Source organism: Clarias gariepinus, chromosome 2 (assembly GCF_024256425.1).
Source record: "Clarias gariepinus isolate MV-2021 ecotype Netherlands chromosome 2, CGAR_prim_01v2, whole genome shotgun sequence".
Classification (NCBI taxonomy): Eukaryota; Metazoa; Chordata; class Actinopteri; order Siluriformes; family Clariidae; genus Clarias; species Clarias gariepinus.
Window position 1 is genome coordinate 42,995,750 of NC_071101.1, and position 22,908 is coordinate 43,018,657.

The following is a 22,908-nucleotide window of genomic DNA, read 5'->3' on the forward strand; positions in this document are numbered from 1 at the left end:
TCTTCTGTCCTTGACTTTTCCCCTAGTTGAACATAAATCGTTTTCATAAAATCGTTTGTGAATCATTGATTTATTTCTTTTAGGTAAGTGTCGGAGTCAACTTGTGTAAGGATAAAAAAAAGTAAAACAATGTTCTATTGTATTTATTTATATCTAAGATATAAGAAGTTTTATTATTAAAAGAAATGAAATAGAAAGATAATTACAGAATGTTAAAATGTGTGCATATTTTCGTTCTGTCCACCAGGTGGCGATGAAAACCAGAGGCACAATAACCAAATTCCTCTTTGTGTTTATGGTTTTCATCGCCACCTGGTGGACACAAAGAAATGCACACTTTTTTTGTTTTAGATTTTTTTTTGTCTTTTAGTCACATTTATTCAAAAACATTTAAAATGTAAAGCAAAATTTTATTTTATTAATTTATTCATATTATAATTTTGTTATAAAAAAAACTATGAAAGAGAATTACTGAATGTTAAAATGTGTGCATGTGTCAGCCAAAACAATTTATACACACTTCAGGAAAAGATAAATAGTATTATGTATGTTATATTAATATAAAACGCATAGAAATGAATTTAGTGTTAAAATATTTATATACGTTTTTTTTTTTCTAAAGAGTTTATACATTGTTTTGGCTGACGCTGTGTTTTCTCTTTGTGTGTGTATATACTGTAGACACGTTATACCTATGGTTTTCATTGCCACCTAGTGGACACAAAAAGAAATGCACACATTTTAACACTCAGTAATCGCCACCTGGTGGACACAAAGAGAAATATACTTATTGTTTTAAAGTTTTTTTTGTCTTCTAGTCACATTTAGTCCAAAAAAAAAAAAAAAAAGCACTGCAAATGCCTATTATATGTCCAGCTTTAGGAGAAATTATACCAAATTAAAGCCATAAATGATGTACACAAGATGTCCACCACATGACATTATAGGATTCAGATACAAGGTGAAGATGTCTTTACTGAATTAGCAAGAGAAAAACTATTCCAGTGCAAACAATAAAATACACATTAAACACCAGATATGATGCAAGCGGAAAAAAACACATTTTGAAGGTAAAGACGAATTTAGTTATTAAGAAAAAAAATATATGAATTAGAGAATTAATGTGTTGAAATGTTTGAATTACACTTTGTGTCCACCAGGGGGCGATGATAAACCATAGGTATAAAGTATCCAGTATGTGTTAATTACCAAATGTTAAAATGTATGCATTCCTCTTTGTGTCCACCAGGTGGCGACCATAGGTATAATCCTTATTCAGTATGTGCTTTTTTATTTTTTATTTTTTTTAGAAAAGTCCTAAGATGTGCAGGTTATTCTAATTGGCTTTCCCAAATTGCCTGTAGTGTGTGTGTGTGTGTGTGTGTGTGTGAGTGTGTGCCCTGCAATGAAGTGGCTTCTCAGGCAGGTGATGCAAAACCAAAAAGACAACACCAAATTAATAAATAATTAAATGAATAAACAAATGCATGACATAAAACTCAAAACTACAGAAACAACATAGAAAAGTGAATCCCTGAAACCAAAACCACTGAAATTTGAAACTTCACACTCGCTTCTGATTGTCTAGACGATATTCAGTGAGGAGCGATGCGTCTCGTTTGGAGTTCATGTGCTCGGGTTCCGTACTTTAGGGCCCCAAATCAATTACAGACACATTTGCTGAATGCTTATTAGGACGTATTTGATGTGTTGTACACACTGCTTTCATTGGAAAATGTGGGTGCCAATAATTTCGCCACACTTCTTTTTTTATTTGATGGAGGCTGTAAATCTCCAATGACTGTAATTCCTTGCACGCGGACTCTATTTTAGTCCCTATTTTGTGCCAGAACTTCGTCAGGCCCTGAATGTAGGAAGTCTCGTTAGGTGTGACGCCGGAGAAGAGCTCGTTAAGCTTGTGTTTAAAAGGCCGTGTAATAGAGTGCTCTTTGTGTCCTGTATTTATTCTCATCTGGGACGGATTTAGTGAAATAAAGTTAGTTGTGTAATGAAAAAGCAAAAGGACTGGAGGACTTCAGGCCAGACTCCACGCCTCCGTCCTCCGTCTCATCCAAACACTGGAGAAAGAATGAGAGCATTTTGTGTGGCCCCGGCCGGTGCTCGGAATTCCTTCCATGCTTAAAGGAAACTGAGCTTGCTGCTCGCTCACACACACACACACTCATTTCAACCTGCTCCAGGAGGCACTGGAAGATTTCACACTTTACAACGGGCTTTGTTCCAACAAGACAGGCCTCGGGGTTTTTTTCTGTTTTTTTTTTTTTCCTAAACAGAGATGAATGAATAAGAGTCTGAGAGTGTGCACCACACATACACACACACACACACACACACACACACACACACAGAAAGAAAGAGAGAGAGAGTTAACATTCAGTGGAAGTGGGAGGTGGGAAGAGGGTTTCCTGTTGTTGGACAAGATCAGTCAGGACAGAGCGAGGGAGCGAGCAGCAGAGACAGACAGAGAGTTTCAGACGGAGAGGACGACAGAGAGCAGAAGATGGAGTTAGCAGTGCTCCTGCTTGCCGCGTTGGCATTGCCGCACACGTCCTGGACCGAGACCGGAGGAAACGCCACCGCACTCGCCCGGGACCCGCCTGCTCAGGACGTCCAGGTGAGACTCGTCCACACCACCACCTCGACTCAAACCAGATACGGAATGATCGGATGATGAAATTCCATGCTTAATTTTGTCTACTTATCTAAAAATTAAATAACACTTACATTATCATGCATTTACATTGATGCATTCTTCATCATCATAATCATCCTCCTCACAGGTGACCCAGAAATGAAGCCATTCCCTGTCGTTTGTTGTGCAGTGTTTCCTAGAGATATTGGACAGGTGTACAGAATTCCCCGTGTACTCTTTCCAGCTGAGGGCTTTCTCAATCTCACAGCTGTATTGACACAAGCGGCATTTTCTTAGGCACCGTTCCGCGTATTTCACAGCTGTACGGGAAGCGGCACTTACAGCTAGATGTGCGTGTCTTTGTGCTTACAGCTGGATTTGTAAAACACAGCATTTTCTGTGTAGTACGTTACTGTATATGCATTGTGTTTCCAACATGTCTTGTAAGGTAACTGCGGATGAATGTGTAAAATGTAGTATTGGCAGTAGTATTATCAGCTGTATTTATAATGTGCGGTATTTTCTTTACAGTATTTCCAGTTGGAGTTGCGGTATTCACAATTTCCTCTGCAATATTTCCTACTGTGTTTGTAATTTGGGGTATTTCATTTGCGGTGTTTGTAATGTGGGGTATTTCATCTTTGGTATTTGTAATGTGCGGTATTTCCTTCGCGGTGTTTGTAATATGGGGTATTTAATTTGCGGTGTTTGTAATGTGAGGTATTTCCTTCGCGGTGTTTGTAATGTGAGGTATTTCCTTCGCGGTGTTTGTAATGTGAGGTATTTCCTTCGCGGTGTTTGTAATGTGAGGTATTTCCTTCGCGGTGTTTGTAATGTGGGGGATTTCCTTCGCGGTGTTTGTAATGTGGGGGATTTCCCTTGCGGTGTTTGTAATGTGGGGGATTTCCCTTGCGGTGTTTGTAATGTGGGGTATTTCATCTGTAGTATTTGTAATGTGCTGTATTTCCTTTGCAGTGTTTGTAATGTGGGGTATTTCATCTGTAGTATTTGTAATGTGGGGTATTTCCTTTGGGGTGTTTGTAATGTGGGGTATTTCCTTTGCGGTGTTTGTAATGTGGGGTATTTCCTTTGCGGTGTTTGTAATGTGGGGTATTTAATTTGCGGTGTTTGTAATGTGCGGTATTTCCTTCGCGGTGTTTGTAATGTGGGATATTTCATCTGTAGTGTTTGTAATGTGGGGGATTTCCTTCGCGGTGTTTGTAATGTGGGGGATTTCCCTTGCGGTGTTTGTAATGTGCGTTATTTACTTTGCGGTTATTGTAATGTGCTGTATTTCCTTTGTGGTGTTTGTAATGTGGGGTATTTCATCTGTAGTATTTGTAATGTGGGGTATTTCCTTTGTGGTGTTTGTAATGTGGGGTATTTCCTTTGCGGTGTTTGTAATATGGGGTATTTAATTTGCGGTGTTTGTAATGTGAGGTATTTCCTTCGCGGTGTTTGTAATGTGGGGTATTTCCTTCGCGGTGTTTGTAATGTGGGGGATTTCCTTCGCGGTGTTTGTAATGTGGGGGATTTCCTTTGCGGTGTTTGTAATGTGGGGGATTTCCTTTGCGGTGTTTGTAATGTGGGGGATTTCCTTTGCGGTGTTTGTAATGTGGGGGATTTCCTTTGCGGTGTTTGTAATGTGGGGGATTTCCTTTGCGGTGTTTGTAATGTGGGGGATTTCCTTTGCGGTGTTTGTAATGTGGGGGATTTCCTTTGCGGTGTTTGTAATGTGGGTATTTCATCTGTTGTATTTGTAATGTGGTGGGATTTCCTTTGTAGTGTTTGTAATGTGGGGTATTTTATCTGTAGTATTTGTAATGTGGTGGGATTTCCTTTGCGGTGTTTGTAATGTGGGGTATTTCCTTTGCGGTGTTTGTAATGTGGGGTATTTTCTTTGCGGTGTTTGTAATGTGCTGTATTTCCTTTGCAGTGTTTGTAATGTGGGGTATTTCATCTGTAGTATTTGTAATGTGGTGGGATTTCCTTTGCGGTGTTTGTAATGTGGGGTATTTCCTTTGCGGTGTTTGTAATGTGCTGTATTTCCTTTGCAGTGTTTGTAATGTGGGAGATTTCATCTAATTAGGAATTCGGCGGACACCCTCATCCAGAGCGACATACATTATCTCTTTATACATCTGAGCGGTTGAGGGTTAAGGGCCTTACCCAAGGGCCGAACAAGGACAACTTGGTGGTCGTGGGATTTGAACTTCGGATCAATGCCTTAACCACTGAGCTACCCCTGACCTTTTTTGCAGTATTTACACATGCATCTGTAATGTGTAGTAGTACTTTTGCAGTATTTGAAATGTCTTGTATTTCCTATGCAGTATTTATAACGTGGTATTTCCTGTTGGAGTTGCAGTATTCAATATCCCATTCAGTTTTTCCAGGTGAACTTGTAATGTGTGCTATTTCCTTTGCCGTATTTATAGTCTGAATTTGGTATTTCCTTTGCGGCATTACCATCCGTACTCGTATCATGGTATTTCTTTTGCAGTATTTACAACCATATTCATAATGTATGGTATTTACAGCTGAAACTTACTACTGTACTCATTAAGTATGGCATTTCTTTCCTGGTATTTACAGCCATATTCGTAATGTGCAGTATTTCTTTTGCAGTATTTGAAGCTGTATTTGCAACATGCGGTATTTCCTGCACAGCATTTCCCAGTTGGAGTTGCATGAATCATAACTTTCTTTGCAGACAGTACAGCTGTATTTGTAATGTCTGGTATTTCTTTCTTAGTAATTAAAGCTGTTCGTGCAGTATGCAGTCACTCCTGTACAGTCACTCCATGTGATGTGTTTTAAAGTTTGTGCAACATGCAGTTAGAACTGTTATGCAGTAGTTACAGCTTTGGTGATTAAACTGGGCATTTCTTATCCAGAATTAGGAGTTGTGTTTACAGCATGCAGTGTTTGCACTGTGTTAATTTGGTGTCCTCTGATTGCAGAGTGACTCAAACGGAAAGAGACCGAGAGGAGACACCCCAGACATCGAGGAGCCAGAGCCAGAGCCAGAACTCGAGCCAGAACCCGAGCCAGAGCCAGAGCCAAAACCAGAGCCAGAACCCGAGCCAGAGCCCACGGTCGCCGAAAGCGACTACGACAGCAACTACAACTACTTGCGTGCGTCTCCTAACAACACAAACACCAGGCAGCAGTTTGTTTGTTTGTACCATCACCTAGACCAGGCGTGATGAGACAGGCGCGCACAGAAGCTGCTCTAGACACGCAAGTCATCATCAAAGGGTTACTTAGGGTAGTTTTGATGGATCACAAATGATATACAGCAGGGAATAAAGGGCGTCTGAGTTATTGCATTACACCTATTTATGCATTTGTACCTCGCTGAGATTCATTAATAATAATAAAATCCCTGCCTCATTAGATTCGTTTAGCTTTTGGAAAAAAAAAAAAAAAAAAACTTGGACAAAAATTAAATGAGCGGTCTGTCTTCCATCACAGTGTTGAGTGTGCTCTGCTGAGACTACATTTAATTTGTTTACATGTTTTTGTTTTAGGCTTGTTGTTAGCCAAGCTAAACATCTTCGCTCTGTCTGTTGGGCGGAGCTAATTTCGGGACAAGAAAAATGTAGAAAGCCAGAAATAAAGAAACAAATCAGCCATTCGTGCAAGTCTTGTTTGTTTTCTGACGTGTGCCTCAGTGTCCAGGCTGGCGGCGCTGGACCAGGCCCTCCACAAGCTGAACGTGGGCCACTACACGCTGGACGTGAAGGTGAGCCAGCTCCTGGACAGGCTTTTACGTATTGAGGGCAAAGTGGCTGACGTTGAGGATTCCATCTACGACGTCTCGAACTTCTGCAAGGACAACCGCAAAGAAGTTGGTCGTCTCGAAGGTTTGTGGACTGGGAAATGACAGCGGGCTGAACAACAACTTTGTCAATGGGATTGCAACCTGGTTGCGGTTTAACAGCCTCTATGAATGTTTTCTTTTATCAGGTTGCGTTAAGGGCCGGAAGGTGGGGCAGAAGTGCTTCCTGGTGTACCGCGTGTACGACACCTACGTTGGCGCGTCTCAGAAATGCCAGGAGCGTGGAGGACGCATGGCAATGCCGCGGGACCGGCGCGAACAAGAGGCTCTGGCTGAGTATGTGAAGCTGGCGTTGCCTGGCAGTAACTGGCCCGTGTGGCTAGGCATTAACGACCTGCGATCCGAGGGGCTCTACTTGTTTGACGACGGCACCCGGGTCACCTATTTCCAGTGGAGGAAGCACTTCTTGTCAAGCCAGCCGGACGGCGGGAAACGGGAGAACTGCGTCGCCATGTCCTCCGATGACGGCGACTGGTGGGACAACTACTGCGACCGGCGCATGTACTACCTGTGCGAGTTTGAAGCATAAGCTCTGACTCGAGTGTTTCTATAAGACGGGGTGATATCGTATAACTCGAATCTAAAGGAGTAGTTTGTAAATATTTTTTAACAGCCGCCTTCCTTTGCAACGATGTTTCTCGTGAGTTACAGAGCGTCCAGCTGAGTGTTAAGAAATATGTAGACCATGTCTCTTTCTTATCATCCAATAATTCATAAACAACCTGGAAATATTACTGTTTCCACTAAAGTCCATGTACACTGTATCTCTTTCTTTGAGACATATTATGTGAACTCGCTGCACCTAATAGCGGCCCACCTTCAGCTTAGGTAAGGCATTAGATGAGTTCTAGTAATACACCACCATGTGAGGTGAGTTTTTTTTTCTTCAAATAACCACGCACACACATTTTATCTTATGTCTTCTTTGATTATTAATAATCCTTTATGAATCTATTAGTATTTCTTAACACCCACCCATGGGACGCACAGCTAGCAGCGATGGACGCTTCAAGAACTGATGTTTTTTTTCCTACCCAGTGTTGAGCAATATTTCCCAGGAATTGTGGATTATCGTGTGCCATTCCACGAGTATGAGTAACATTCCTCAATGCTATAAACAAAGGTACGCCTGTAACGGGATCTGTAACATCTACAAGGTTGTTTCTGTGAAAACATCTGTCCGTGTTTGTCGGAACTTGACCCTTGTTTCACTTTAAATCCGAAAGCACACCTTGAGGAATTCTTTCCTGGAAATAATCTGATCAATGATTTCTGTCATAATATATTAAACTGATTCAAACCATAGCACTGTTTGTTTATTTTTTTTTATCTGATTGATCAGGAGGTGTTTCTAACATAGCATGCAAACATTCTAATAAGTTACAGCTTGCACTGGAACGTGTGTAGTGAGGACCTGATGAAATCTAAGATGTGGTGTTATTGCTAGGCATCAATTTGTATCCCAAAAACACTGGGATTATTCATCCAGGGTATCAAATTATTCCCAGTCAGAACCTGAAGAGGATGCAAGGTTTGCTTTCTCTCAAGGTTTCTTCATCTGGTTTGGTCAAACATTTGGAGCAAAACTGGTTCACACAATACCACGGCCATATTTATTCTGGAAAGACTGAGCAGCCGATCTGGCAGATAGTCCGAGTCCACCAGAATGGGATGTGATGCATTAATCAGCTGCAGCGGCCAAGCTACCAGTGTTAGGTCCAAGATCTTCGTTTGAGTGTCTCAACTAGCCTCAACTGCTCAGGAACATCCTGTTGCTTTGGATAAAAACATCACTCTAATGAACAGAACAATAGACAGGCTGAAAGAGAAGTAAAGATTTCTTGGCAGTTTAGCTCCCCAAAGGACATGGAAGAAATTCCTCCAAAAAAATAATTGGCTCTCCTTAAGAATGGTGCGACCTTTGGAAACAAAGACAAAACAAACAGGGAGGCCATCGATGTCAAGATGAAATCATTGGAATTAAACGCTAAAAATAATTCCATGAATAACAGCAGCGGTGATTTTTCCCAGAACCTGTTTTTCATGTGGGGGCATTGATTCTCTTGTTTGTGAAATACTGTAAAAGACTTTTGTGTAAAGTATAAATGGACATGCTGAAACGAATGGATGATTCGTGCATTGTAGTGCAAACCCTCCAATCGCTACACGAACGATGCGGTTTGGTCTCGGAAGTCATCCCAAAGACCGGTGTAGAACGCGACAAACCTATCGAGCCTTCAGTTCACTTTCAAGCACAGACCTTGACAGAACAGAACAGCACTTCTTCATGCTGAACATTAGTGAAGTGTCGTTTGCCAACGAATCGACTCATCGAGAGAGACTTGACTCTCCCCTGCCGACTCCTCTCTACGAGTCATTACTTTGTAATTTTAACTGGTTGGAATACGTCTCATAGAACTATTCCGGCCTTAAAAAGATTGATCGCTGATCAGGGAGTCATTTTGGATCTGAATGAATCAATTCAGTGAGTCAAAAGATCTGATTCACTAAAAAGGAGTTAGAATTCCTCTCATTATAAATACCATTGGGTGTCTTTTGAGATTAATCAAAGCACTTTTTCTAAACATTTACCATAGTTGATATTACCATGACCTGCAATCGACGAGATTGTATGTTTTGCTGTTGGATATCATAAAAAAAGAGAAAAATTCAAGACATATTTGCAGGAACTCAAGATGTTTATTCATTTCTGACGCTGCTCTGAGAAGCCTCACATACCGTTGCTTTCAAGTTTAATTCCTAAACATTGAAATGTCCTTGAGGTCCTCGTTCTTTAAACCGGAGATGAAAAAAAAAGACTTAAAAATGGATAAAACAAACATTTCTGAACTAAAACACGGGGAACGAGCAGCGCTTTAACTAAAAAATTCTTTCTTTAAATTAACAGTAGAATGTGACTCAGTGATGTCATCGAGTGCCACTCGATTTCCTTCTAAGGCTTCGCTTTAATCCCTCGTTAGTATTCAAGTAGTTTAATAACCCTGGTTGTGAACTTGCCGTTCTTCACAGTTGTGGATTCCTGATTTGAAAATCATTAGCTGATAATCGAGCCCTTTTGATTGTTGTGAGAAATTAAACAGATTTTATCACAGGGTTTCAAGTTCGTCAAGTGTGCTTCAGGGGTCAATTGAGATGCTCTCTGAAGGAGATCTTTGCAATGGAAGACTGAAGAGAGGAAACGGGGGACGAGCAGAGACGCATGGGGCAGAGACAGTCTTTTAGGATGTTTTGGGACAGTGCGAGGACGCGTCAGTGTTCAGGACCTCGATCATGGTTCTGGCGAACTGGAAGGTCTCGGGTACAGACGGAAGGTTCTGGTACCAGCTTGGCAGACTGTGTGGAGGAGACAGAGGACGACGGGAAGGTTAGGTCATCATGTGTGCACAAATTAAAAATTAACCTAAAATGGTTTGTCTCCTCTGAGACATAAAAAAAGTTTTACTCTCAAAAATGTTTGTGCTGTTTTGCACTCGGGTTCATCTTCCCAAATTAATCCAACTAGTTCTACCACTAATTAGCTTAAGTCTCATTAATCAATTGACATGAAAATCTGATGGTCACAATCACCTAGCTCCTGATTTGTCCACCTACCACCTGGTGTTCTTAAAGAAAAAGATTTGACAATTAATTGATCATTCCTGGTTCCTGAGCAGAATCCTCACCTCTTTAAGTTCATCCAGCTTTTGGCCGTTTTGGTGAAGCGGTCGGGACTGGGCGTGGTCATGGCTTCGAAATCAACCAGCTGAAAGATAAAACATTGGATTTCTACTTTATACACAAACACATTGTTCTCGTGCTCTGAGGACGGCTTAGTTTTTCTCGTCTTTACCTTCCCGGTTGGAATTCTGCCTGCAACTTCTTTCCCGCTCGCCATGAGAGCTCCCATTACCACTGAGTATGCCACGATGCTACACACACACACACATACACACACAAATTCCATGATAAACCAAACATAAATCATTACAGGACAAGATTCCCCACTATCAAACAGACCTGTACTGCTAAATCCCTAAAGCCATCTTTAAACGCTTTATATTATTTATTAGGAACGGGAATCACCAGGGACGACCCAATATGATGTTATCATGATAACTAGGCGACAATTTGATCCGTGTTACAATTCTAGAAGTGTCAAGATTTTATAAATATCCCAATTCACTACTATTTTTTTGGATTCCCTTTCGATGCTGTGTACCACCTGTAGGATTACAGAGGAACTCTTTACCAGCTCAAATACAAACATTTAAATAAATTTTTTTTTTAATTATTTTTAAATAAAAAGTTAAAAATGTTGTGTTTTGGAGTCAGTGTTGCGATATATGAATCGGTACACAAAAGAATCACCACGATAGATCACAGAATCGATTTTCCTCACCTCTATTATCTATGATGTGTCGAGTTAAAGCTGCGGTATGTAAATCTGTATACGCTTTAAAATCTCATTTTCAACATCACTTCAAAAAGGCAAATTCTAAACAGCAAAACAATCACACAGATCTGATATTTAAAGAAAAAAAAAGTAATAAATCGTTTCTTACACACGTTTGCGCCTTTTCTGGCCCTAAAAGTAGCTGCTCCGCCCCCAGATGGAACAAAAGATCTATTGTGTGCTTTTCTTTTTCTAAATGTATTTAAGGTAGAGGCATTTTTTTAAACCAAGGACTTATTTTTTTAAATGACACGCCTCTGCTTTAATGAAATGATCAAAGAACATGTCGAGTGCAGAGGCTGCGGTATGGTTCTGATTAGGAGGTCCAGACGATGTTAAAATACCGTTATAAGCACTTATTAAGGATTTATTCAAATGTTTGAGTTTGAGGAACTCAAAAACGGTATAAGGCCGTGGCTGAAGGCTACTGATGTCTGCTTCATTCTTTAAAAAATATAATTATTATTAAAGACTTTTTTGGCATTTAGTTGCCAAACACACTCAGGCGTGTTTATCAGTGTGAACAGTTAAGCAGTAGTGATGTTAGGGTTGGGTCTGAAGCTTGTGTCGAGCAGAAGACGCAGTTCCAAATAAAGCCTTGCTTCGAAGTGTGTGTCGTTTCCCCAAGAGTCATGTGACTGAGAAGTCTGGTGCTTTGACTGGTCTCATATCTCCTTCACATGAATCTAGTACTTCTTTAATCAGCACACTGTGAGCCCTTAGTAGCACGACACTTGTTACACGATTATTTTTCAATGGAGTCGCCCAAAAATGACAACTTCAGCTATCTGTGAACATTTTAAAGTAATTTCTCCCAATAAGGAAGGTGATATTACTTGCCGCTGCATGTCCATATTAATTGTGTTGCTTGCAAAACTTGAATCTATTTGCTATACAAAATTTTAAGAGAAGGTCTTAAATTAATCTTTTGGTTCTAATCTATTGGCTCCTAACGAGGCTTCGTCTCACCATCCCTACTAAACCTGCTCGTGACTAGAAGATCAACCGTGTGTCTGTTTGACACGTCCGTACCTGGAGCCTCGGGACAGGGGCATGAGGTTACAGAAATAATAGACCAGGGAGAGGACGAGGTTACACACCGCATCTGAATCCTGCACACACACACACGCACACACACACAAGGACACACAAGGACACATGGACATAAAGAAACAAGAGAGAGAGGTAAACAGTGAGTATTATTAATGCTACATACACTCAATTAACATTACTTATTCACTAATAATTTCAGCTTAAAGTCATGTGACCTCTCTCCAGCCAATGGATTGTAAGCTTTATTTTCAGAGAGAGAAAGACAGACAGACAGAGAGAAAAATGCAGAAAAAAAATCGAGAGAAAGACATGAAATTGGGGGAATATAGAAATAGAGAGGAAAACAGTCAAAGACAAAACGGGGGACAAAGTGAGGGAGGATTTAAGAGAAAAAGAAAGACAGCAATAACAATAACGAGGGACTGAATAAGGATAAGAGAGAGCGAGAGTGAGAGTGAGAAAATGTATGAGACTGAAACTGAGACAGGAAGACGGAAACAGTAGAAAAACAAAAACAATGAGTGTACTACAGGAAATTGAGGGAAGAAAGCGAAAGAGAGATGAAATGAAAGAGAGAGGCGAGAGAAAGAATGTCAGAGACAGAAACAGGAAGAGAGGTAGATTGTGTGTGTGACATGAAAATTAAGGGGAGAGAGAGAGAGAAAGCAAAAAGATGTAAAAAAAAAAAAAAAAGATTGTGAAAAAAAAAAAGCAGGGACGAGAAAGAATGAAAATCAGACAGAAACAGAGGAAGAGAGCAAAAGTGTGTGTAAGAAAGAGAGAGAGAGAAAGAAAGAGAGAGAGAATGTAGAAAAAGTGAGGGGAGAGAGATTAAGAGAGAGATAACATGGAAGAGTGAGGGGGGACAGGAGTGAAAGAGATGAGCAAGAGGGACATGGACAGAGAGAAATGCAGAGGCACAGTAACACAGAGAGAGAAAAAGTGAAAAAGTTTGTAATATTCTTTTTTTCTGTAAATGTGATACTAACACAGACAGACAGTAAGAGCAAAAGTAAACGCACCCCCAGCTCGGAGGACAGCATGAGTGCTTTGCCTTTCGCCGTCAGGTCTTTATACAGAGCCTCGATCTCTGACTGGTACTGCTGCGTCCTCTCCTCTGTGGTCTGAGTCTCCACTGAGAACAGCATGTTTCCCACGCTGCGCACACACACACACACACACCATTTATTAAAGCATCACTGAAACACCACAGCATTACCTCACATCTCCACATCAATAAAAACACACACTCTCTCACATACACACACACACCTCTTTTGGTTGTAATCCAAACCCACCACAGTTACAGACACACCCCAAATTAAAACAGAGTGTGTGTGCGCGCTCTGTTTTCAGACTCCATGACAGCATGGGAAAACATTTAATCAATAAGAGTCAAACACCAATTATGCATGTGTGTGTGTGTGTGTGTGTGTGTGTTTAAAAAGAAGTGCACACTGAAGTCATACAGAGTGTTTGGAGATGTTTTGGAACACACACACACACACACACGTACACCGAGGACATCTAACACAGTTATAACAACAATGACGGCTGCAGTGTTTCAGGGGTGAAAGGTGAAAGTTCAGGAGGGGGGCGTGGTGCCTGACCGGTCTCCGGTGATGGTGACGGTGAAGCCATCGTACTCCGTCCCAGCATCCTTCATACTCGGCACCTTCGAGTTCACCGTGAACCCGTCTCTGGTTTTACTGTTGAACTGCTTTAAAAGACACACACACACACAAACACACACACACACACACACATTTAGACTGCTGCACCGTGTGTGCTGAAAGTGACAGGGCTGTAAGCGAGTGCTGTAGGCGACATTACCTTCATTATAGGCAGCAGGTCCTCCACTTTGCTGACGTCCTCCAGCGCCTGCTTGACCTCCTGCACTCCTCGAGGGTTGTACGCACTGAGGAACACATGAGCGAGGGATAATGTTAAACTGAGGGATGATGTTAAACTGAGGGATGATGTTAAACTGATAGAGCGCTCCATCATCATCATAATCATCACCTTACCTGTGATACACTAAGATTCTGTCTTTAATGAAGTCCAGGATTCTGCTGAAGTATTCCATGTATCTGATGTTGATGATCTGACCCCTAAACCACACACACACACACACACAGTTACAACTGCAACTTAACCTTTCACACACAATACACATTCATTCTAAATAAAATAAAGTATAACATGTAAATATAAAAAAAAAAAAAAAATCCTAAATATTGCTGCAAGCAGCAATGAGCGGGCCCAAGCACCTGTGCCATCGCCACTCGGGCTCACCAAACAACCCGAGTGCCTTTAGAGCAGCCATGGATGCTGATGTCACTGAATATGGCCTACGTTTGGGGCATCGCCACAATTGGACGTGTCTTTCTGGTGCGCTGGGCGGCGATGGAGCAGGTGCTTGGGCCGATCATTGCTGCATCGCCATCGTGCTGATGTCATAGTACTTGGGCTCTAAGCATATTGGTCTCTCTGAAATCCGATACATTCTCTCTATTATCTAATACATCGTCGCTCTGGTATCGGATGTGATCTCTCTAACACAGGATGTTTTCTGTCTGATATCTGTCGTATTCTCTAATTTCATATTTTTTTACAATGATCTTTTCTCTAAAACGTTCTCTCTGTAAACTGATACTTTCTGTCTGTCTTTCTGCATCGTCTCTGATGTTCTCTCTCTCTCTCTCTCTCTCTCTCTACAGTATCCGATACGTTCTCTGCAGTACCTGAGTTGTTTCCTCCAACCCTTTCTCCAATATCCAATATGTTCTCTCTACAGCTGACATTTTCTCTCATATCTTCTCTCAGGTAATCGTTACATTCTCTCTGATACAGAATGTTTTCTTCCGAATGTTCTGTCCCGATATCTGTTGTTTTCTCTGAAATGCTCGATCCAATATCCAATACATTCTCTCTGGTATCTGATTCTTTCCTCCAGTGTTTTCTCCGAAACCCAATACGTTTCTAATTTTTGTTTTCTCTAGTGCAGACGTTTTTTGATTTGTTCTCTCCAATATCCAATATGTTCTCCTCTAACTGCTTCATCCGAAGTTTCTTCTCAAAAGTTCTCTCAGATATCCAGCATGGATTCTCTGACATCAATTACTCCCTCCCACTCTCGCTAATACATTTGTCAGACGTGTTGTCTCTGATATCGGATATGCTCTGTCTGACATTAGATGTTTTCGCAGCGATCTCTGTTACGCTTGTTTCCTTCTCGATGTTTCTGTCCGATCTATCCGATATTCTATATCAGATGTTTTATTCCATGTGATGTGATCCCACCATTCCTGCTACTCTCAGACCTTTGCTTTCTCTACTTTTTTGTTTTTACAAAACTGTTCAAGTTCACTTACACTCACAATCATTATTTTTCCAGTGTGTGAAACATTGTTGATTGTGCCATGTTACCAAATCCTGCCAGTAGTTTACTAACAAACATATTATACTGTATAGGTAGTCCCCGACTTACAAACATTCGAGTTACGAATTTCCGCAGATATGAACAGACTGCGATTCCACTTTCCGTTCTATCACCAGAAGTAGCTCATGTGTATTGTACAAAAAATAAACACTGCAGTGCACCAGATACCAATATTTACAATTATATACAATATTTTCAAGGTCTAGGTAAATGTATAAAATGTCTAAAAATTCCAATATATTGTATGTGTGTTAGGGGGTTGTGTGGGAGAAATGAGTTCGGAAAAAATGTCCTGTAAGAGTCCTGATGGTAAATAATCCTAATTTCGGAAAAACCTCAACAAACCAGAGTTCACAGTCCAATACAATGGAAAACAGCTAGGAGACAAAATAGCTTTCAGGATTCTCCTCGCGATTTAAAGGCGCAGATACAACACTGTCAGTCACATTTGACGTGATGGGAGTGTGGGGAAAGGGAATTATTGATAGTCAGGTGGATTGATATGCTTTAGATTGTATATGGGTGTCAAAGGCGTATGAGACTCACTTTGTCGGACTTACGAACAAATCCGATTTACGAACATGCTCCCAGAATGGATCCCGTTTGTAAGTCAGTTACTACCTGTACACAGTTTATCCTTATAGTTGGATTCGTATTTTTTAACACCATCTGGTCTTCACTATAAACAGTTATTATCAGTGCTTCATATTTCATATTCATGTACAGCAGTGTAACATGTAAAACAAGAATAGGGCAAAAGAACCAGTTTAAACTGGGGTTTAGTGCGTTATGATAAATGAGAGCGTCAGATATAAAATGTGTGTGCTGTAGCACCTGATAAGGTTGATGTGATTATTAAACCCTCTGCTCAGGCTCTGTTCTGGCATCTGATCCAACCATAAGACAGGCTGATCTGGATCAGCAATCCTACACAAACATGCAAACGCACACAAACAATCAGATATCTTAAGAAAGAAAAAAAAAACCCACTATATTTGCACATATTCCTTCCAGAACACAGTACCTCCTCCATTTAACAGCAATGTCAAACATGTCTCTCCACTGGAGTTGCCTGGTTTTGCCGTTGACGCGCACCTTCGAGTTGGTCCACGTCCGCTGCATCGCCTGCATCACCTCTATGCTGGCCAGACCCATGGCTTAACACAGATCAACAGACATGTTCTGGTTGGCTTAGTCATTATTTTCCTCCTTTCCATACATTTGGACAAAAGAAGGGCTAGGGGGTTTGAGGGCTGACCTCTGTGGATGCGCTGATTGGACAGGAACCCTGACGTGTTGTACTGCATGAGTGTGCCGAGATGATCCGCCGTGCAGATCAGCTTCTGCACCTCCTCGGAGTAACTCTCGAAATCCTGAGGTAGAACATCCCTTAAGGAAAAAATTTTTGAAACAAAACAAACACTTATGAAAGGACGTCAAAAACAAAAACGGACGTTCTAAACGAATCCAGCACACAAAGACACACACTTAATGTGCGGCTGCAGTCCAGGCTGCTCTTCATAGTCCTCGATGAGGAAGGGGAGGTTTTTCGCCCAGTGGTTTTTAAAGTTCCCGGGAAGATCTTGATCAACGTTGTACTCCGCTACAGGGATGTCCAGGTGAGAGTGCAAGTATCGAGAGTACTCTGGAATAAAGAAGAGAGGGGGAAAAAGAGAAAAAAAAAAAGAGAGGGCGTAAACATAAAGACACTCAGTGTAAAAGAAAAAAAGAAAAAAAAAAAGAAGAAAAAAAAAGGACTTAAGTACCATACCAGCTTCTCACCTCGGAGGTATTTGACTTTGAGATACTCGGAGCTGGCTTTCTGGCCCAGCATCGGGTCGTTCAGCATGACTTTAGTCTGAGCCTTGATGCCTTCATAGAACTGCCCCATGGCCACGTGGCTTAGGCCCTTCATGTACTGACACACCTCGTTATACGGCTCCAGCTGCAGGCACCTCTGCACAGCCAACAACACACAACTTCAGTATCTTTCACAATGTTCTAAGGGTAACCAATCAGAGGCTTTTTAAAAAAGTTTCATAAAAAAGAAAAACAACAATATCTAAGCAGTTAGACATGACTCAAAGTCTCTAAACTTTTTTTGTATTATAAATACGGCGATGGAAGTCACCAGTGATGACCCACTACTAAAATTTCTGATTTGATATTACATTTCTAGTACAAATTTAAGATTGAAATAAAAAAAAATAACTAGAAAGTTTTATACCTCAGCTTTATTCAGCAGCTTCACAACTAAATTGAACATAAGTAATTAAATCTAGCCTAAAATACAAGTTGCAAGCAACGATGAGCGGGGCCAAGCAAAATCTTACTTGAGATGCCAGACACTCAGGGATCCTATTGGTAGCAGATTTCACCCCAGAGTTTATTAACCAAGAATTCTTATAGGAACAAGAGTGCCTTCAACACTATGATGACATAGGACTGATGTCATAGTGCTTGGGCCCTCATTTAACATTGACATTAAATTTTCTGTGTCATCTACCGTAATTATTATTTCTAAACAAACCTAGCAAATAATTCACTCCAACCACATGGGATGCCAGTGTGCGAATAGTTTAGAGTGCGCCGTCTGTAGGGTTATAAGGAAACTATAACATTTTACCGCCTCCAAAGTCTTGAGCATGTGTTGTATTGTGCAGACGGCTTTCCGTAAATGTACACAACTTCTAACGTGCTTGGTTTGAGAATATTTAGTTTGTTGAGACTGGTGAAAGAGTGTTTAATGAGTGGGTTTGAGACGAAATCGCTCAGAGTTTGAATAAAAAGAAAGATTTGTCCTGAGAGTTCTCTCTCAAGCTCCACCATTAACAGAACACAATTTAAATATTGAAAAATAGCACAAAGTTCCTTTTAAACTGCGCTTCATTGTGGACGTAGGACTGGTTACTGTTTGCTTGCATATCTTTCTATTAAAGTAGTTCAAGGCAAAACCATGAGTAATTTTTGCAGGGACCAGACAGGTTACACCAACTGATGCGCTCGCCTTGAAGTTGCCGATGGCGTCCTGCAGGCTGCCGTGATGATACAGCATCATCCCTCTGAGCTGCAGAGACTGGAGATGATTCTGGTTCAGCAGCAGAGCTTTCTGGAAACTCTCCAATGCACTGTCGAAATCACCTAGCTCCCTACACACACACACACACACACACACACACACATGTGGAATGTGAGAAATGCATAAAAAAATAATAAATAAAAAAAATCACACACATACATCTTTAAAAACAACCATGATGATATCATAACGCATAAAAGCCACACACACCATCAACGTGAGGAACGAAAGACCGTAAAGTGCTGCGTATAGTTCTATTCATACTGATTCATATGAGTTAAGCAGGGTGAGATGCATCAGTCCCTGAGTAAGGTGAGCTGGTGTGATCAGCTGAATGTGTACATGCGCGTCCATCACCTGTATGCCTGAGCCAGGCTTTTGTGTGCGTCAATAAAGTCCGACTTCAACTTCAGCGCTGCTTTAAATGTCTCAATGGCCTCCTGTGTGCAGAAAAACATCATAATAATGTTTAGGAAAAAAGTCCACTTTTAACTGAAGAGTGAGTGATGAAGATAATGCTGAGTAAAGAACAATAAGTCGGGGGGGGGGGTGGACTCCGCCCTCAGGATAAATAAGTGTTGCATATTTTTGTACCTTAATAATTTTATTAATTAATCAATAATAATAAACAATAAAAATAATTTGATTTTATTTAAATAGTTCTTCAAGCACAAGTAAGTATGAGAAACAATTTTAAACAAAATAGGGCAAAAAATAATTTTAAATGATGCCAGTAAAAATACAATAATCAATACTTTGCATCATCTTAACTGCAAATGCGCCCCTTGTGGGCAACAAATGAACAGATATCTGAACTACAGAGAGATATAATGTAAAACAACCATGGTAAATTTTAACCTGTTAAATTATTGAAAAAAATACCCCACTTGTCTCTCTAACTTCAATAAAATAAAAAATTAAAAAAAACTATGCCAGTAAAAATAAAAAATAAAAACATTCACTACTTTGCTTTGAGTTTGTGATGTAAAAATTAATAGATATCTGAACTGCGGCAAAATATAATGCAAAACAAATATGATCAATTTTAAACCTGTTAAATTCATCAATTAATAAAAAAAATAATTAAGATTTCTACAGCATATAGTAAGAGGAGATAAACCAGGTCCAGCTCCGACCCGTGGACATTTTGTCCTGCTTATGTTAAAACTCACGATAATATAACACGCGTGAAGTGTGTGTACCTTAAGCAGGCCTCTGTGGAAGAAGGTGAGGCCTTTATAGAGCATGGCGATCGGCTGGTTCCTCTTCAGCTCCAGAGACTGCTGGAAGTCCTCCATGGCAGCCACGTAGTCCTGAACACACCATGCATTTACATCAGGTGATACGAGCTAAAGCATGTCAGCGAGAAAGATGAACGAGTGCGAGTGTACCTCCGAGATGAAAAGGAGGGTTCCTCGGTGGCGGTAAAGTCGTGCTGAAGGCTGCAGCTGGATGGCTTTCGTGAGGTCGCTCAGAGCTTCGCTGATCCGTCCGAGTGGAGAGAGAATCTACGTTTACACACACACACACACACAAATATAAATGACAAGGCAGTCGCGGAGTACAACAGAATAAAAAAGTGTGTGTGTGTGTGTGTGTATACCTCTGCTCTATGTTCGTACACCTCTGGCCTGTTGGGCTCCAGCGTGATCACTCTGCTTAGCTCATACAGAGCCAAGTCTGCGTTCTTTATGTCCTACACACACAAAACCAAAATGTAGAACAGAAAAAGTGACAGAGAAAGACCAGTAAGACCAGTTTTTTTTTGCCTTATTCTTCTTTCCTTTTGCTCCAGCGTCTCACCTGCAGGCTTTTTTTCCCATACGCTAACCCTCTGCCGTACATGGCGCTGACCAGCTCCGGATCGCCCTGATCATCAGCGATAATGGTATTTTTTAAATGAATTGTAAATAAGAAAGCACACACACAGTTATAATGACAATGATGAGTAAGTTACATGCTGCACTAGGGCTGACCTGCAGTAACAGGGAGAAGTGTTTGATGGCTTCATCGTAGAGCCCGTTGCCGATGAGGACGTATCCTATGGCTAAAAGGCAGCACACGGTCGCGTCAATGCATCGTCACGTGAGCAGAGAGTGAGTGTGTGTGTGTGAGAGAGAGAGAGAGAGAGAGAGAGAGAGAGAGAAAGAGAGAGAAAAAGAGAAAAAGGAATGGCATACCAAGCTCCTCGTTGGTGTTCTGATCGTCAACAGGGAACGGAAAACGCTGCTGCTCCACAAAGAGTCTGGCCTGGCTCTGACAGCATGAAAACACACACACATTTTAGCAATGGGTAATATCCTAAGAAATTCTCTATGTAATATAATACTCGTACCCTTGATTAAGTGCTAGCTGCTAAAGTCAAGTGCAAAAGTTTGCACCCCCATACTCTGAAACTAGCCTTCAATTAAAGAAAAAAAAAAAAAAACTTTTCAAAATATTTTAAAATGTTTTAAAATGTCAAAGATTTTCCCTAATTGAAAACCGCCCTTAAAGTTTGGCTTTACATAGATTAAACACTATGAAAAAAAATAAAAATACATGAAGAGGGACATACGAACGATGAAATGCTCACCAGAATCTTCTCTGCATTCAGAGAGAAGACAGACTCGCAGTCCACGTTGCTGCCGTCCTCGCACTCCGGATCCTCCAGCTGGAGAACGTTCGGATCTGCAAGACAAAACTCACGATTGGTACTCGTCCAGCATCAGCGCTGCGTCCCCATCTTACCCATGATTCATCTGTACTGAAAGCAAAAGAAAAAAGTGATGCGGCAGAGCTTTACTCATTTACTCCAGTTTACTAGGTCGAGTTTCTTCGTCATCAAATCATATGTAGCGAGCCCCTTGTGTCTTAGCCTAGAGGTGCTACTATATCGCATTTCAGGCTGATGTATATTAAAGAGGTATAAATCGTCTTTTCTTTGTGTAGTGATTCATGTATCGCCATGCTGACTCAAGTTGAGTTTTGAGACTTTGGAGGCGTTTGACTGGGCAAAACATAGACTTTTTTTTTTTTTCCAATAATCCTACAGGTCACTCTGAACTATTTACACATTTTCCTCCCGTGTGGTAGAAGTGAATTAATTGCTAAGTTTGTTTAGAATAATAATGATGATGATGATGTAATAGAGATACGTGCTGCTGCTCAGTAACAATGTAGCTTTTTTCTTTTAACTTGATTAAAGTTAAATGTTAAACTCTTGTATTTGTAGTTAGTCTGTAGTGTTTAAATGCTGCGTTTGGCTTTTAAGTGAGAAAACTAATGTAATAGAAAAACAGGCTATATTTATTTACTCATTCATTAAACCCTTTTTTTAAATAAATTTTAAATTGTAAGAAAATATGACATAAAACTGGGATATGTATAAAATCACGATACTTGAAGAATCACAAAAGGAATTGAATAGGCACCGAGGTATTGTGATGATATCATCTTAGGAGGTGACTGTTGATGTACAGTATATACATACACACTGTATACATACCTGCATATGTAAGTGTTTGTGACGTCACACCATATGTACACAACGTCACCTGTATCCAGCCAAGCAGCTTCATCTTTCAGCACTGGATTAAATGACTTAAACAACAGACTTTCCCACTATTCCCTTACAAAACAAATACGTGAAGCAATCAAAGACAGACGCCATGTTTGTCATATTCATGATACACACCCACAGCTCCTTAGGAAAGTTGTGTACTGGAAACGAACCCGGAAGTGGGAATGACACAGTGGGTGAGAGGCGGAATTTGTTTTCCCACCCAGATTCCGATAGAAACCACGCCTCTCTGCACAGTTATACGTTTTTACATTGTTATTTTTTACATAAGTAATATATGCTAAAGTTTTGTGTAAAAATATTATTAAAATAAATTATCATTTAGTTTGATATACGATATACAAGTACAACGCCCCTTACGATAAATTAAACAAAAAAAATTTAACCATTTTTTTTTTACAATTGAACAATTATTATATTTAAATATTACTTATAAATGACAAACTATAACATCTTTAATTGCTTATAAATAAAAACAAAAATAATAACGGGTTTATATTAAAAGTGGGCGGGGCTTAGGTGAAAACGGGTGGAAAACGGTTGCTAGCAAAACTTGCTGCGAGTTAACAGAGACGTGGCGAAAAACAAACTCACCGCAGTCAGGAGAAAACTCCTCCCACTCGGACGCCGGTGCACAACCGCGTTCGTTGAGCTCGCCGTTAAAGAGCGCGAGCGTGGAGAAATAGTCGGTGGAAATGATAGCGCCGCATAAGTAGAGCACCGAGAGCGCTAGCACAACAACAGCCCTACCGGCAGGTGCCATGTTCGGAGCGTTGTGCAGGTGATAACAGCGGAGCATCATGGGTAACGTATTTCCGCGGT

The 22,908-nt window shown here is 40.7% G+C and overlaps 2 protein-coding genes across 4 annotated transcripts; one reads left to right on the top strand and one right to left on the bottom strand.

Moving 5' to 3' along the window:
• Nucleotides 1–2,364: 2,364 nt before the first annotated feature.
• clec11a (C-type lectin domain containing 11A) lies at nucleotides 2,365–7,802 on the top strand. The gene is made up of 4 exons (XM_053512395.1): nucleotides 2,365–2,635; nucleotides 5,617–5,791; nucleotides 6,331–6,522; nucleotides 6,626–7,802. The coding sequence occupies exons 1-4, from the start codon at nucleotides 2,522–2,524 to the stop codon at nucleotides 7,024–7,026; spliced, it is 882 nt and encodes a 293-aa protein (XP_053368370.1). The 5' UTR covers nucleotides 2,365–2,521; the 3' UTR covers nucleotides 7,027–7,802.
• Nucleotides 7,803–9,183: 1,381 nt separating this feature from the next.
• Nucleotides 9,184–22,891, bottom strand: ttc13 (tetratricopeptide repeat domain 13). 3 transcript variants are annotated; one of them, XM_053486135.1, is made up of 23 exons: nucleotides 22,681–22,891; nucleotides 21,100–21,194; nucleotides 20,705–20,780; nucleotides 20,501–20,571; nucleotides 20,328–20,393; nucleotides 20,128–20,220; nucleotides 19,916–20,032; nucleotides 19,727–19,837; nucleotides 18,882–18,964; nucleotides 18,453–18,594; nucleotides 17,228–17,402; nucleotides 16,934–17,090; nucleotides 16,704–16,834; nucleotides 16,470–16,602; nucleotides 16,280–16,372; nucleotides 14,031–14,114; nucleotides 13,837–13,921; nucleotides 13,614–13,720; nucleotides 13,026–13,161; nucleotides 11,983–12,062; nucleotides 10,348–10,426; nucleotides 10,181–10,260; nucleotides 9,184–9,851 (listed from the first exon to the last, which is right to left on the bottom strand). In XM_053486135.1, the coding sequence occupies exons 1-23, from the start codon at nucleotides 22,886–22,888 to the stop codon at nucleotides 9,737–9,739; spliced, it is 2,517 nt and encodes an 838-aa protein (XP_053342110.1). In that variant the 5' UTR covers nucleotides 22,889–22,891; the 3' UTR covers nucleotides 9,184–9,736. The 3 variants fall into 3 exon arrangements, with proteins under 3 accessions (XP_053342110.1, XP_053342103.1, XP_053342118.1); XM_053486128.1 differs by having other exon boundaries at nucleotides 13,614–13,723; XM_053486143.1 differs by lacking the exon at nucleotides 22,681–22,891 and adding an exon at nucleotides 22,012–22,297 and having other exon boundaries at nucleotides 13,614–13,723.
• Between the last annotated feature and the right edge of the window lie 17 nt (nucleotides 22,892–22,908).